At 42.5% G+C, this 17,336-nt stretch overlaps 1 protein-coding gene across 7 annotated transcripts in view; it reads right to left on the minus strand.

The window, feature by feature from the left end:
• TANC1 (tetratricopeptide repeat, ankyrin repeat and coiled-coil containing 1) overlaps window positions 1-17,336 on the minus strand; it is a 233,235-nt gene that overhangs the window by 115,143 nt on the left and 100,756 nt on the right. For all 7 annotated transcript variants that reach the window (XM_067741822.1, XM_067741816.1, XM_067741817.1 and 4 more), the window contains one exon: window positions 12,587-12,787. In XM_067741822.1, coding sequence (XP_067597923.1) covers window positions 12,587-12,787 — 201 coding nt within the window. The remainder of the gene's footprint in view (window positions 1-12,586; window positions 12,788-17,336) is intronic.

Genomic DNA, 17,336 nt, shown 5'->3' on the forward strand with positions numbered 1-17,336 from the left:
ATAGACAAACAGATCAATGGAACATAACAGAAAGCCCAGAAATAGACCCATATAAATACAGTCAACTGATCTTTCACAAAGGAGCAAAGGCAATACAATGGAGCAAAGTCTTTTCAACAAATGGTGCTGGAATAACTGGACATCCACATACAAAAAAATGAATCTGGACACAAACTCCACACCCTTCACAAAATTTAACTCAAAATGGCTCACAAACTTAAAACTATAAAACTTCTAGAAGGTAAAATAGGAGAAAAGCTATATGACCTTGGGTATGGCAAGGGCTTTTTAGATATAATACCAAAGGTATGATTCATGGGAGAAATCACTGATAAGCTGGACTTCATTAAAATTAAAAGCTTCTGGGCTTCCCTGGTGGCGCAGTGGTTGAGAGTCCGCCTGCCGATGCAGGGGAGGGACACGGGTTCGTGCCCCGGTCCGGGAGGATCCCACATGCCGCTGAGCGGCTGGGCCCGTGAGCCATGGCCGCTGAGCCTGCGCGTCTGGAGCCTGTGCTCCGCAACAGGAGAGGCCACAACAGTGAGAGGCCCGCGTACCGCAAGAAACAAACAAACAAACAAAAAAACTAAAAGCTTCTGCTCTAAGACAATGTCAACAGACTAAGAAGATGAGCCACAGACAAGGAGAAAATATTTGTAAAAGATATATCTGATAAAGGACTGTTATCCAAAATATACAAAGAACTCTTAAAACTCAACAATAAGAAAACAACCTGATTTTTAAAAAGGACCAAATCTTAGCAGACACCTCACCAGAGAAGATATACGGATGGCAAATAAGCATACAAAAAGATGCACCACAACATGTGTCATCAGGGAAATGCCAATTAAAACAACAAGACACCACCATACACCTATTAGAAAGGCCAAAATCCAAAACATTAACACCACCAAATGCTAGCGAGGATGCAGAGCCACAGGAACTCATTCATTGCTTGTGAGAATGCAAAATGGGTACAGCAACTTCAGAAGACAGTTTGTTAGTTCCTTATGAAACTAAGCACTCTTACCATACGATCCAGCAATCACGTTCCTCGGTATTTATTTACCTAAACGAGTTGAAAACTATGTCCACACAAAAACCTCCACACAGATGTTTGCCGCAGTTTTATTCATAACTGCCAAAACCTCAAACCACCAAGATGTCCTTTAGTAGATGAATGGATAAATAACCGTGGTACATCCAGACAATGGAATATTATTCAGCACTAAAAAGATGAGCTCTCAAGCCATGAAAAGACATGGAGGAATCTTCAATGCCTATTACTAAATGAAAAAATCAATCTGAAAAGGCTACATACTGTATAATTTCAACTATATGACATTCTGGAAAAGGCAAAACCATGGAGACAGTAAACAGATCAGTAGTTGCCAGGGGTTTGAGTTGGGGTAGGGAGAGAGGGACGATTAGGTGGAGCACAGAGGATTTGGGGGGCAGTAAAAATTCTGTATAATACCACAATGATGGATACATGTCATTATACATTTGTCCAAACTCAGAGAATGTCTAACACCATAATGTAAACTTTGGACTTGGGGTGATAAAGATGTGTCAATACATATTCATTAGCTGTAGCAAATGTACCCTCTGGTGGGGATACTGACAATGAGGGAGGCCATGCATGTGTGGGGACAGGAGTCAACAGGAAATCTCTGTACCTTCCATTTAGTTTTGCAGTGAACCTAAAACTGTTCTTAAATAAATTCTATTTTTTAAAAAAGGTGAGCTCATTAACTACCACTTAGGACCTTTGGCCAATAAAGGAGCATTTTGTTGGTGAGAGAAACAAAAAGAAAGTCACATCTCCTTGGAAGAGTTTCCTAAATTTTATTTCTCAGAACCCTTGCACAGAAAAGGAGTTCCATCTGTAACTGTTAGCTGGTAACTCTCAATAAACCCCCAGAGGCAAAGCTTACTGGTTTCAACACTCCAGGCCTGAATAATGAAGATTTTCTTGATGGTCCCGGTTGTCCTTTTGCAGGACGCTCCAGCTCTTACTGACCTCTCTTCTAGAGATCACCATTCTATGTCCACTTTCGCTTCCCAACTCCCAGCTTTGCACACCTTTGCCACTCTGCCTGGCACAAAGCCAGCTGTTCCTGCTGACCCACCCACAGACTTGCTTCACTACAAATTTGAGGATTCAGGCTGGAACATCAATCCTTCCTTCCTGTCGGTTTTGACCACTCACTAACTTTCATTAATGTTAGATAGGGGTGCAATAGCTTCCATGGGCTTCTGTGACTTCTATGTTTCTCTGTGAATCAGAAATGATCAAAAAGAAGAGGTTCCCACCGCCACTGCCTCTGCTCCCATCTATTTTCTTAAGGTAAAAACCCTCATTTCTGAGCACGGCACTTGGTTTGTTCTAGCCGCCATCTGACACCACCAAAGGGTGCACCTGACACTGCCGTAAAGTATGACTGGGTAAAACCTCCAGTCATCATTAACTACAGGTGGCGGGAATCACGCAGCAAAAAAATGCCAGAAGCCCGAGAAAGTAGAAGAGTGACAGGAACATAGAAAAGGAGGCATGAGAAGGCTGCTGACCCAGTTTCAAACATACTCCTCTTTGCCTATCCCTGATCATAGCAAAGTCCTGAGAGAGGTACGACCTTAATTAAGCATCAGTTCTCTCTAGATATGGGGAAAGGTATGTTCCCAGCTTTACAAATGCAAGGTGCTGCAATTTAAATTGTTTTCCTGATTTTCAACCAATCACATGGAACTGGTGAAGGTGGACTACTAAAATCCTACTCATTTTAATAGGTGCATACCAGTGCCCCATCACCAGGGTAACTGTCTGAAGGAAGTGATTAGATCCTGTTTCCAAGTATCCAAGGGGAAACACAAAGGCAAGATCCAAAGACAAGGAACTCACGGAACGTCAAGGCAGTGAAACGCCATGAAAGGCAGTGCAGAGGGAGGAGGAAGCACAGTGCTACAGGTGTTTGGAACAGTAAGTTTTTTCTCATATAGGGAAAAGGGGAGACATAAAGGAAGGCTGGATGAAGCAACAGATGCAAGCCACACCTGAGGTCAACTCTGAAAGAGAAAGTTTTGACCTAAGACAGAAGAAGGAGAATAAGCAAAGGGGAAGTGGAACAGAAGGGCTGGTCTGGGCACAACAGTGACTTGATCACTCAAAGTCCATTCAGCAGGAAAAGAATCGACTTGTCAATAAATGGTGCTGGGACAACTGTATATCCTTCCTCATGTGCAAGAATGAAGATGACCCCTACCACACACCGTTCACAAAAAATGGAGTTAAAAAGGATCCAGACCTAAATGTAAGAGTTAAAACTATAAAACTCTTAGGAGGACACATAGGCATAAATCTTTGTGACCTTGGACTAGGCAATAGTTTCTTGGATACGACATCAAAAAGACAGTGGCAAAATATTAATAAACTGGACATCAAAATTTGAAACTTTTGGGCTTCCCTGGTGGCGCAGTGGTTGAGAGTCCACCTGCCGATGCAGGGGAGGGACACGGGTTCGTGCCCCGGTCCGGGAGGATCCCACATGCCGCTGAGCGGCTGGGCCCGTGAGCCATGGCCGCTGAGCCTGCGCATCTGGAGCCTGTTCTCCGCAACAGGAGAGGCCACGACGGTGAGAGGCCCGCATACCGCAAAAAAAAAAAAAAAAAAAATTGAAACTCTTGCACTTATGACAATAGTATCAAGAGCACAGAATGGAAGAAAATTTTGCATATTGCATAACTTGTATCTAGAACATATAAAGAATTCTTACAATTACAATGAGATACCAGTTCACATGTACTACAATGGCTATAATCAAAAAGATTGATAATAACAAGAGTTGGCAAGGATGTGGAGAAACTGGAAACCTCATGCTCCACAGCTGGAAATCCAAAATAGTGCAGTCATGGTGGAAAATAATTTGGCAGTACTTCAAAAGGCTGAACATAGAGTTATCATATTAATCCAGCAATTCCACTCCTTGGTACGTACCCCAGAAAAAAATGAAAAGCTACAATCACACAAAAATGCATACACAAATGTTCATAGCATAATAGCCAAAAAGTGGAAACAACTCAAACGTCCATAAACTGAAGAATGGATTAAAAAACGTGCATATATAATATATACATGAAAGAAGCCAGTCACAAAAGACCACATATCATATGATTCTATTTATACGAAATGCCCCAAACAGGCAAATCCATAAAGGAAAAAAACATAGATTAGTGTTTGCTTAGGGCTGTGGGGTAGGGGGCTGGAGGGAGGGAGGAATGTGGAGTAACTGCTAATGCAAATGGATTTTTTTTTAAAGGGACATAAAAATGTTCTAAAATTAGATTGTGGCAATGGATGCACAACCCCGTGAAAATGCTAAAAACACTGAACTGTAAACTTTAAATGGATGAATTATATGATATGCAAAATATCCCAATAAAGCTGTTTTTTTAAAAAATGCAAAGGGATAAATGATAATGGAAAAATATGTAAACTTGAATTGAAAGAACAAAAAACTTTTGTGAGTCATAAAACACTATAAACCTAATGGAAAATCATGAACTGGGAAAATTTTTGAATAACATACATGACTGATGGCCTTAAAACAAACAACAAGAAAGCTGTGGTAATTCAGTAAGAACTCTATATTGCCCCAGTAGAACAGAAGACAAATACCACAAGAATTCCCCAAAGAAAAAAGTACAAATGACCAATAAGTATATAATAATCCATTCACAACATTAATCAAAACACTTTTCAACTAGTAATCCTAGAGTTAAAGCCTATCCAATGAAAATATAAAGAGGCTTTTAAATATTAATATGTAAGAATGTTCTTTATTTAGTGGGAAACTGGGATCGTCTTACATGTACGATGCTAGGGGGAGTGAACAAATACTATCATTTATTCACTACAGAAACAAGGCAGGAAAGAAATTCAACCAGACTTCCCTGGTGGCGCAGTGGTTAAGAGTCCGCCTGCCAGTGCAGGGGACAAGGGTTCAAGCCCTGGTCTGGGAGGATCCCACATGCCACGGAGCAGCTAGGTCCGTGTGCCACAACTGCTGAGCCTGCGCTCTAGAGCCCATGAGGCACAACTACTGAGCCCACGTGCCACTACTACTGCAGCCCGCATGCCTAGAGCCTGCGCTCTGCAACAAAGAGAAGCCACTGCAATGAGAAGCCCACACACCGCAACAAAGAGTAGCCCTCACTCGCTGCAAGTAGAGAAAGCCTACGCACAGCAACCAAGACCCAACGCAGCCAAAAAATAAAATAAATAAAGAAAAAAACCCAGAAATTCAACCAACTATCAGAAATGGTTGTCTTTTTAGGGGCACGGGGGTGGAAGGGACCAAGATTTACTGTACCTTGTTCTGTACATTTTTGTAATGAATTTTCCTCCACAAATATTCTAAAATTTAAAAGATAAAGATAACAAATATCTACATCTACCTTCATTGAAAAGGAATTTTATCATATAATCACATATTCTTTACCAAAGTTCTCAAACTTTGCTACATATTAGAATCACCTGGGAAGATTTTTTTTAAATCCCAACGCCCAGGCCATACCTCACATGCACTAAATCAGCATCTCTGAAGGTAGGACCCTTTTTTAAAGGGCTGCTTTAAATTTTAAAGCAGTCTTCTTTAAAATTCCTGGGTATGATCGCATGGTACAGCCAAATCGTGTATGGGTGAACCAGGAGTCACAGGCAGGAGAATTAACGGCACTCAAAGGTCCTTAAGTTCACAGTGGAGCAAACCGAATGCACACAGGTCTGTGTGTGAGCACAGAACAACAAAGTATGTGTGTCCTGGTCACGGCTGCATGGAGCGGTAAGGTACAGGCAGGGCCGCCCGGCTCCTTGGAGTAGGCGGTCATATAACAAGTTTGCAGGAGGAAACAAAGAGAGCTGTCCAGTTCACCACAGCAGGAGGAACCGTCCTTGCTGAAGGTCAGAGCCCTGATTGTGACCTGACTACTCAGAGGTGACAGCAGGACTGAGAACTAGCTGGTTCTTCCAGCAGACCTGTGCTGAGACTGTGTGCTCCCCGTGCTATCCTCCACCTCCCTAGGAAGAAGCCTCACAGATGCTTGTGTGTACAACCTCCAGCCTATAGCCTCCCCCCGGGCATGCAACCAGAACACAGTGCCATGTCACCTACAGCTCATGTGTCAGCAATGTGCAGACAGAACAATGCAGACTGGCACTGGCATAGGAGAACGTGCTAGGGCAGGGCAGGGGGCTGGACTTAGGGCAGCCTCTACCTTAACTTGCACACTGGGGCAAGTTCCGTAATGATGCTTCCGTATCTGCAAAGAGGCCTGACTGGTTGTGCCCTAGAGGCCTTGCCAACCCCAACCTGTCTGTGATCCTCCAAGGTCCGCACACAGAACAGAGACTGCGGCAGTAGCTAAAACTGGAAGCCAGCTGAGTGTGGTTCTGACTATGAACTTGATCTGACTCAGCTGTGATAATTCCCCGGCCATAGTACCGTGGAAAGAAAGAAAAAAATGGAAATTGAGAAGCGCAGACAGAAGGGAAGTTCAAAAGAGGAGGGTTACAGAACGACTACTCTCAGCCTCTTCTTGCTGATTCTCAGTGGTCCACAACGAGGCCTGACGAAGCACCCTACTAGCCCACCCACTCAAGACTGTCCCCTGAAGATGCTGACTTCAAAAGGAGGCACTCAAAGAACGCTGGAGGGAACGTGTAATCAATGCAGCTTTTTGTAAAGTGACTGGGCAGTATGTACCAAGAATCTTTAAATCTCTAAAAATGTAGTCCATCGGGCTTCCCTGGTGGCACGGTGGTTGAGAGTTGGCCTGCCGATGCAGGGGACACGGGTTCGTGCCCCAGTCCGGGAAGATCCCACGTGCCGCGGAGCGGCTGGGCCCGTGAGCCATGGCCGCTGAACCTGCGCGTCCGGAGCCTGTGCTCCGCAGCGGGAGAGGCCACGACAGTGAGAGGCCCGCGTACCAAAAAAAAAAAAAAAAACCCCAAAAAACATGTAGTCCATTTAGTGCAATACTTCCACTTCCCAGAACCTGCCACTCTTGAGAGATCAGACGTATGTAAAAGTTACTGAACAAAAATATTCACATGGGGAGTTCTGGAGACTGGGTGCACAACAATGTAAGTGTATGTAACATGACTAAACTATACATTTAAAAATGGTTAAGATGGGAAATCTTATTATGTGTATTTTATCACATCTAAAACTAAAAATTCAGGCTTCCCTGGTGGTGCATTGGTTAAGAATCTGCCTGTCAGTGCAGGGGACACGGGTTCGAGCCCTGGTCCGGGAAGATCCCACATGTCGTGGAGCAACTAAGCCCATGCGTCACAACTACTGAGCCCACGTGCCACAACTACTGAAGCCTGCGCGCCTAGAGCCCGTGCTCCGCAAAAAGAGAAGCCACCGCAATGAGAAGCCCGCGCACCGCAACGAAGAGTAGACCCCACTCACCACAACCAGAGAAAAGCCCGCGCGCAGCAACGAAGACCCAACACAGCCAAAAATAAAATAAATAAAACACATTTATAAAATTAAAAATTCATAGGCATTTAATAGCAAAAACAAAATACCTTGGCTCACACTACAATTTTTTTAAACTGAAAAATAATGTAAATATCTAACAGCCAGAAATTAGTTAAAAATCAATTACGGAATATTGAAACAATGGACATCGAATGTCAAATTCTTCAAGCAAACTGGAACGTGCTCATGATATAATATTCAGTGAAAAATGGCAAAGCGCATGTGGTCCTGGGTTTAGGAAGAATCGATTGAAAAAAAAAACTAGAAAATCAAAACACTAAGCATAGTTCTGTCTCTACACTGGGATTTCCAAATTTTCTACAAGAAACACTCCAGCAGGGTGAGGGAAGGAGGGCCTTGGTGGACATTAATTCATGGTCCAAGAATCAAAGGGCAGAATGATTTCCACTTTACAGCCTGTCAGCTTTGAGGTTTTTCCCTTAAAGAAACAGACAGCCAGAGGGGTTTTCAAAACTGCTGCATCAGCTCTGTCAACTGACACAGAACTGGGACTGGAGATGGCAGAGATGCAAATACAGCAGCTCCCCTCATACGTTCCAAGATCCCCAGTGGATGCCTGAAACTGCTGATAGTACTGAGCCCCATGTATACTATAGGGTTTTTTCCTATGCATATATACCTATGATAAAATTTAATTTATAAGTTAGGCAAAGTAAGAGATTAACGGCAGTGACTAACAATAAAATAGAATGGGGCCTCTCTCTCAAAGTACCTTACTGTACAAATTTAACACATTTTCTATCTTAACTAAAGCACTTATCACATACCGTGGCCATAACTTTTACAGTCTGAGGTGCGAGAGCAAAACTAGCACACATTTTTTTCCTTCTTCACAATTTCACGAATAGAAAATTCGTTCTTACCATAGATCTTAGCTACCTCAGCATATGATTTTTTTTTCCTTATTAAGTCAAGAACCTTTTCACTTACAGGAAAGCACTTTACAAACCGTTCTCTTTGCATAACTGAACTGCCAGCATCACTACTCTTGCACTTCAGGTCCTTTATTAAGTAAAATAAGGGTTACTTGAACCCAAGCACCTCGATATCACAACAGTGGATCTGATGACTGAGGGGGCTATGCAGAGACTAATGGGCAGGGCACACTGGACAGAGGGACGATTCACATTCTGGGCAGGACAGAGCGAGACTTCATCACGTGAGCTACTCAGAACGGCACACAATTTAAAACTTATGAACTGTTGGGATTTCTCTGGTGGTCCAGTGGTAAAGAATCCGCCTTCAAACGCAGGGGATGCGGGTTTGATCCCTGGTCGGGGAACTAAGATCCCACAGGCCACAGGGCAACTAAGCCTGCGCGCCACGACTACTGAGCTCGTGCACCTCAACTAGAGAGCCCGCGTGCCACCAACTACAGAGCCCACGCGCCCTGGTGCCCGCCAGGCTGGGTAGGCCACAACTAGAGACAAGCCCGCGCACCACAATGAAGAGCCCACGCACCGCAACAAAAGATCCCACGTGCCTCAACGAAGATCCCACGTGCCCCAACTAAAGACCCGACACAGCCAAAAAAAAAAAAAAAAAACTTATGAATTGTTTACTTCTGGAATTTTCCATTTAATATTTTTGGACACTGACCACGAGTAACTGAAACCAAAGAAAGAGAAACCACAAATAAGGGGGGATGACTATAACCAGCACTACCCAGCCTCCCCATATGCGAGGATGAGAAAAGCAGTATCACCCACTTTTCACCATCTGCTGTTTTACTCCATTCAGTGTTTTAAATGGTTGCTCTGTGCCTCCTTTTGATCCGTAATGGGCCCAAAGTGATCTGGGAAATGTAATCCAAATATAAAGTAACAAATTATATTACTAATAAACAATCCACAGGAAATGGGCTTGCTCTTCTCTCGGAGACCAAAGAATGCATTACAAATATTAATGAATTCTTAACCCAAAAAGGCTTGCACCAGCCACAGCACTACTTAATGGATACTGATCCTTGTTTTCATCATCAGAAAATTTATGTTTCATTTAGAAAAAAACAAAAGATGTGAAACAGTACTCAGGAAACTGAATCTTCCGACTAGCAGTGAAAAACATATAAATAAGGTGGAGCAAGGTGGAAGGAGAGTAAATAAAAATAATAACTAGCAATGTAAGTGGAACGTAAGAAACTCAAGTCATGTGAAATGCAGGGTCACATTACTGCGACATTAACGACGTTTTCTCTGGTCCCGAGTTCCCATGGCCCAGGAGCCAATCACCAAGTATACTAGCATACAAACTTTCATTATTAATGCAGGCTGTGCTGAGTGCCTGTGACAGGAGTTTATAGTATTTGACCTTTGCTAGAATAACAGTTTCGGGCCAACAGTTTCTTGATTAGCGTCAATTAGTGAAGACGTTCTACCCAAACAAGTAAAACAGGTTTGGTTCTTGGTGCAGTTTTTTTCATTTTGTTTTTGCCTTAAACAAAAGAAAAAGGCATCTAATCTTACAAATGAGAACAGAAGTCAGCATCTCTCAGAGCTGGGGCTGAAAGATGATGTGCTCCTGAAGCAAAGCCAGATGGGGAGGGAAAACAGAGGGGGTGGGGTAGGCGGAGGCGGGTCTCTAACTATGGGCTCTGCGCACACACCATATTTACTGTATCATTAGCAACAACAGTGCTAGCTTTTTAAATAGATGGCTATTTTAAAATCCAGAGCATGTTCACAACCGTATGTCAACTATTTTTATAGGCAGGTAGAACATTAGGACTCTAGATACTTTTCCAACAATATGGTTTAAACAGAAATCTGTGTGTGTTCGACACTGGAAAAAACATTGTTTACTGTCTGATGCATCCTGAGTCACTGCCATTTTTAAGCAAGCACCTCTGCCTTTAACTTTCCTTTTCGAATTAAAATTACCAAGATAATGAAACCAAATTAACACTGTGAGACACTAATTTGATGTACAAATTTGGGCAATCCACAAACACTGCCCCACCAAAGAGGAAGCTGCTTAGTGTATTTAATTATCATTTGGACCAAAAGCATCTAATATGGAGAATATTTCCTTCAACCCACTAAAACGTTGAATGTTGCAGAGCTAACTACTCCCTTCTATTCATAAGGCCTTGCAAAGACCTTAGCAGAAATACATTTATTCCTATGGAGAAAAACAAACTTCGGGATATTTTCTCTAAAACCAAAGATATCTAATTTGGTCAGGACAGAGGAGATGAGGCCTTGTCAGGGATTTCTCCGCAGGTGTGCCTGCAGCCTAAATGAGACTCTTCTGGCTTGCCACTCTGCCCAAGCTTGCCATGCCATTCATTGCTACCTGATGTCCCCCTAAAATGCCACAAAATAAATAAGTAAATAGTAACTGTGAAGTGATGAATATGTTAGCTAACCTTATTGTGGTAATCAGTCTGTAATATATTATATATATATATATATATATATATATAATCACTACACTGTATACCTTAAACTTACAATGTCATGGGTTGATTATATTTCAGGAAAGCTGGAAAAAAAATTTTAAAGATTGAAGTCCCACGAAAACTAACACTGTTTTTATTAATAAAACTATATCTGAAATGCAGTATTCCCCAGAGTCTCTCAGGTGTTGGCCAATCCTAGGGCCCAAGCAGCATCAATTCATCTGCAGTAGCACAGACTATAGGAGGGAAACCTCTATTATCTGTTTTATATAGATGAGGTATAGTTGGAGAAGACATCATGCCCGTCCTCAACCATCAGACATAGGAAGCACATACACACTAATTCAAGAAAAAAGGACAAATGATGAAGCTAATAAGAATAAAAGTAAAATGCTGTGCACAATTTGTAAAAAGGAGTAATTCCAGTGGGGTAACCGGCAAAAGAGGCAGTGTGGGAACTGGAATTTGAAACAAGAGAAGAAATCTGACAAAGAGATATAGCAGTAGGGGGAGGGCAAAGAGAAGAAAGGACATTCCAGGAATTTCCCCAAATACTGATAAACAGGTCAGATTCCTTGGCACAGGAAATCACTTCATACCAAAGAGATCTCCAAGTTCCAGCTAATGACTGGATTGTAAACAATGTTGTCCAAAGTAAGAAAGTTCTAGAATAAAAGATTTTGGACACTTACCAATTCACAGCACCATTTCTAACGTTCAGAGCTTAAGGTTTGCGCTCTTAACTTTACCCCACATAAACTGCAAATATCCACTAAATGATTCAGAAATCATGCCTATAACATCTCAAGTAATACACTCATTCAGGAGATTAGAAAAACAGATACCAATTTCACAGTCTCAGAGCATACCTTAGATCAATTCCAAACAAGTTTATGTGTAAACGTGAACAATTCTTACAGTGGCATATGATCAGTAAGGCCCCAATTTATCTTGCCCTCAGTAAACAAATACTCAGAAAACCTAAAAGAAGATCAAAGAACTTTTATGATTCCATGTATCACTATTTTGGAAAGGCCTTCCTCACATCTGATTAAAGTTAAATGATGTTTGAGTTTTTACTGGTAAAGTTAAGTGCAAAAAGTCGGTAATAATAAGGGAAGCCAAAATACTTCATACAAGTAATCCATAAGTCCCTTGTTCCACCCCTTTACAAGTCTGAATTTTCACCAACAATTAAATTTTATAGCTGTTCAAATGCTGGATGATGTAATCAAGGAAACACATCAGTATATAGCGCTGGGTGGTAATAAACAGACTGTGGTCAGATTACACTTGCCAAAATCCATAACCTTTAAACATACCACAATGAATTTAGATTACAGCGTTTCCCTAATTTGTGAACAAGAAAACAAAACTGATGGTTAATATTGATAACATGAATCTTTGTAAAACTATAGCCTGGGCAATCAAAATAGTTTATATATAGGTTGAACTAAAGAAATCAATCTATTCAAATCATCTTTTTTTTTTTTTTTGAAGATTCCCTTCTTCGAGAAGTTACCGTAACAAAGAAAAAACCTTCTCCCAGAAGGTACAAGCACTAGTTCTGCCTAATTCCAATACATGCAGCTCGGGGGCTGTTTTGTTGCTCGCTTACCTGGGGACTTTTTGGTTGATCTTGATGGCACAGAGTGAGACTGTCGAGGCAGCAGAGGTGACGAAGGCAGAGACATGGAGACACCTTTGGCCAAGCTCACCCTGTAGGCGTCCTCTGCCACTGGAAGGCTGCTCACAGAAAACTCACCACCATGGCCAGGGGGCAGGACTGGAGGGGAAATCTCCAGACCAAAGTCACCTCCTGGAGTGGAGAGAGAAAACCTTAGGTTAGGCCATCCGTGATAGCTAGATGCGAATTTAATTCCTGAGAACTACATTCTTAGAATTCCCATATGCCATATGTGTGTGTGGAATTTTTTTTTTTTTAAGATTCTTCTTGCATCCCATTCACTTCATACTCCGCATGGCACAGACTCCACCATCCTACAACTCAAGCAGCCCAAACCCTTAGTCATGAGACTGGAACCGTGGCTCACTGATGAAGCAGGTTCTCCTCAGTATTCAACCCCTAAATGAACTTAAGGACAAACAAGCTTACTGTAACGAAATTAAACATTCTAGGGAACTCCCTGGCACTCCAGTGGTTAGGACTCTGCTCTCTCACTGTCGAGGGCATCAGTTCAATCCCTGGTTGGGGAACTAAGAACCTGCGAGCTACGTGGTGCAGCAAAAAAAAGGGGGGGAAATTAAACATTCTAGGGTGGTAGACGTATTTTAAAAAAAAAAATACAGAGGAGGCAATTGCAGTGTAGAGAGGACACAAGGAAGGGACTACATCGGCTAGGACCAGCACCTCTGAAAAAATACAGCCAGTCCTCAAGTACTCATATGACATGCTTTCCTCCTTACCCCCAGGTATATACAAAGAAGCAACTGAGATGCTGCAAGAAGAAGAGGTAAATCATTTTCCTGATGATTAAAAAAGCATCTTTAAGCTCTGAATTATATACAGCAGAACTGGAAAGGTATAGAAGGTTTTCCACAAGCAAACTTTTCTCTCTGATGAAAGTTATCCAACTGATGAAAGTTTACCACGCCTTCCTGACTCTGAAAAATCGAGGCCTGGATTTGAACTTAAACCGTCTGTCTAGCCAAGTGGGAACTCAATTTTTGCAGATCTTTGTGTACAATACTCAAAAAGGATGCAACCCCAACTGTCAAGTTCCCAGTGGCATCACTGTACTTGTTTTTCATGTTAGGAGGCACGGTGAAGTAGAGAGTTACCCCCACCACAGACCAGGGGGCATTTAAAACAGGCAAACAGGCTCATGCATGGCTTTCAAAGGCAACTCAAAACAAGCAGAGCTGTGAACAGAAAAGCCACAGGTTCCGCAAGGCATAAGTTGGCACCATCAGAAAGGTAATTTCAGTCTCAGCTGGGCCAGCTATGCTTGAAGGGGTTTTAATGAACTTGGGAAACTAAATATCCAAATGACTGACATTTGAAGAAACAACGAGAATTACCAGGAAACTCTCACTAGAATTTTCAAAAACAAGGACATTATGTCAACACCCAAGACAAATAAATTGACTTTCTGCCCATGAGGGAGGGAAGCAGGAAGGAAGGAGTTAATGGAGATCCTTACTTCCTAAGTCCAAGTGAACTGCAGTGTCTCCCACTCTGGTCCTCTTACAACCCTTGCCCACCCTGCTTCCCGAGCCTGCACTGTAAGATACCATCACCACCAATGCCCAGGACCCAGGAGCTAATCTCTTAACGCCACCATGGACAAGCCTGAAATCCTTCAAAAACCTCCTCCTTGGCGTCTTAAGCCAGGGCGTGAAGCCTCCTAGCTGCTTCCCCTTCAACAGTCTGGCGAGCAAACAGATCTTAAGGCAGAACAGGGGGTGCACCACAATGCCAACTCCCACTGGGGCTGAAGGTCCACCATACTGAGAGTTGGGACAGTTGAAGGGACAGTTGTTTTCTCTGGTCCAATACCAGGTTCTCATGACCAGTCCCCACCACCACCTCCGTCTCATCTAGGAATGCAAGCAGGTGCTGTACCTACAAGAATGGTGCCTGGTCATCTGATCCCTGGATGTGTCACAAGAAACCCTAGGAGACAGACGAGAACTTGGAAAGCATTGAGGCTACAGCCCACAGCCCCAGGGAGTTACACACACAGAATGTGGGGGGCCTTGAAGAGGCGACGCTGGTTTTCCATGTGGCTTGAAGAAAGCTACCCTGCTCTGTGGCTGCCCTTACACTGCCTAAATCACCAACCTGGGTACCCAAATAGCTATGGGATGGCCTGATGGGAGCAGGCACTGTGACAAGGCACTGTCTTTTCCTACTCACACACGAGTATCTCTGACCGAAAACAAACAAACCTCAGATTTCAGGTCACTTAATCTGGATGAGGACACAAAATGAGGGAGCAATGCATCTTTTATGACAACATCAGAAATAAAACAATGAGCTCATTACTGAGAGAGGGTTTATTTTCTTAAATACTTGGAATTCTTCAGTGACACAAGAGAAATTGGGGACTGAGGGGTAAAAGAGAATTAAAGAGTTTCCTAATTACAAATTCTGCCCATAAACTTTGTTTATATCAAGCAAAGCAAATATTTTCATTAACTGCAAGTCTGGTGGGGATGAGTTTCCAAAGAAAGCCATAACCATGAAGACCTTCAGCTTTCGGAGCAGCTGTGCTCCAGCACTTTGATTTTATGTGGTCTGCAATAAAACAGGACTTAGAGATGGGGTTTGGGGAGGAAGGATCTCTATTTCAAGTTTACTTTGACATCTCACCATAATATCAGTCCCAAACATGCTGTTCTGTTGGTTTATTTTTCAGATCCCTAACATCCAACTTCCTTTTATCAGAAAGGCACAAAGCAGGGAAAGGAGTTTTATGTATGAGCAGGTGGCGCAAAGAAGTGGGTGATCCAGCAGCTTAGAAGCTGGAGACAGCACTCCGGAGTCTGGTGCTTTAACTGCATCAGGCAAGGGGTTCAGGTCAAAGTCAGTCCAAGAGCATCACAAGGATGCCGACGCCAGTGCCAGAAAGTGAAAGTCTCCTGGGGCATCCATAGGACTAAACAATATTGGTTCTAGGCAACATGACACCAGAAATCCTCCAGTTGATTTCACATTCCTCAACAGATGCTTAAAGAGGTTTAAGAGGAATTAAAAACATCTCACTGCAACAACCAGCGTGGCCAGCACATTTCCTTTAGCTTTGAATACATGTTTTTCTGTTGACTGTGACCTATTTTATTCCCCACCTCAATTAAGTGATGGGAAATACACCTCAGTCCCCCTTCCTGTTGCTGCAGCAGAAATGCCCAGGCCAGGTAGAACGACGCATCCCTTCCAGGGTAGGAAAACCATATTATCAACTACCTCCTCCAGTTCCTCTGGCAGGTGTTTCCCATTGATTCATCATGGACACTCACATCCACCCCAACGTGCTTTCACTTTCAGAGAGCACCTAGTCCAATCACACAGGTTCTCAGACAAGAAGCCAGGGCATGGGGGTTATCCGTGAGGAGGAGGGTCACAGCTAGAACTTCCAAAATCCCCCCAAGTGGCTGGCTCACGCTCTAACATACTCACTACTCGACACATTTAAGAACTTAACTTTGGAAAAAAAAAAAAAAAGGAGGTACTCAAAATAGACATGTTTTTATTTTGTTAAAAACATTATTTGGCTGTGCCGGGTCTTAGTTGCAGCACGTGGGATCTTCATTGCTGCGTGCGATCTTTAGTTGCAGCACACAGGATCTTTAGTTGTGGCATGTGAACTCTTAGTTGCGGCATGTGGGATAGAGCTCCCTGACCCGGGATTGAACCCAGGCCCCCTGCACTGGGAGCACGGAGTCTTAGCTACTGGACCACCAGGGAAGTCCCAAAATAGACATGTTATTGAATGAGTTAATTCTATAAAGGGGTCAGCACATTTTTGCTATAAAAGTTTAGGCTTTGTAGGTCACACACAGTCTCTGTCATTCATATACATAACATACACACACACATACCTTTTCTTATTTTAAAATCACCAACTCTGAGTTTCAAAAATAAAAGACCAGAAAGGGCATGAGGGTATAAGGTTCTTCCTGTTTGTAATAAATATAAATACACATACGGATATATGTAATAAATAAAAGTAAATACACATACATATATACTCACTCACACATGCAAAAACTAAATCCAAGTCATAGTTTGCAAAGATAATAGAATTATCAAAGGGGATAAAGCCATCCAATAAGGCTTTTTAAATTGGCAGAAATAGCTTGTGATAACAGTTCTTTTTTAATTTTTTCCACTATTACAGGCTGTGAACAGGGATTTAAACTCATAATGGCAGAAAATGCGAACCTGGGAGATGATGAGTGTTTAAAGGCGGCTATGCAGAGTGGCAATGTCCAACATTACAGATTAAAGTGCATGGAGTGCAGGATTAAGGAAGGCTTAAAAAAAAAAAAATGAGGGCAACGAAGCCAGGGAGATGAAAGTAAAACTGCATTTCAAAAAGAGTAGATCTGAGAAAGGCAAGGGTGAGCTTAGACGTTCAGGTAAATAGGTCTGCAGATGCAGGAAGTAAGATTTCCATTTATTGTGCCATTGAAGTGGCTAGATGGAGGAGGGGGGAATGGAAGCTTAGAATAGAAAGAGAAAAGATGTTCTGTTTATCCAGTTCCAGAAAACGGGACTTGTGCAATACATTTAACTAGGGCATTAAATGTGTTAGGGCTTCTTTTGTGCAGTCCCTGCCTGGGAGTGCTCTCATGTTTCTTAAACATATTTTCCATCATAAGGCTTTATGACCATATAACTC

This window comes from Pseudorca crassidens, chromosome 6, assembly GCF_039906515.1.
Source record: "Pseudorca crassidens isolate mPseCra1 chromosome 6, mPseCra1.hap1, whole genome shotgun sequence".
In the NCBI taxonomy this organism is placed as follows: Eukaryota; Metazoa; Chordata; class Mammalia; order Artiodactyla; family Delphinidae; genus Pseudorca; species Pseudorca crassidens.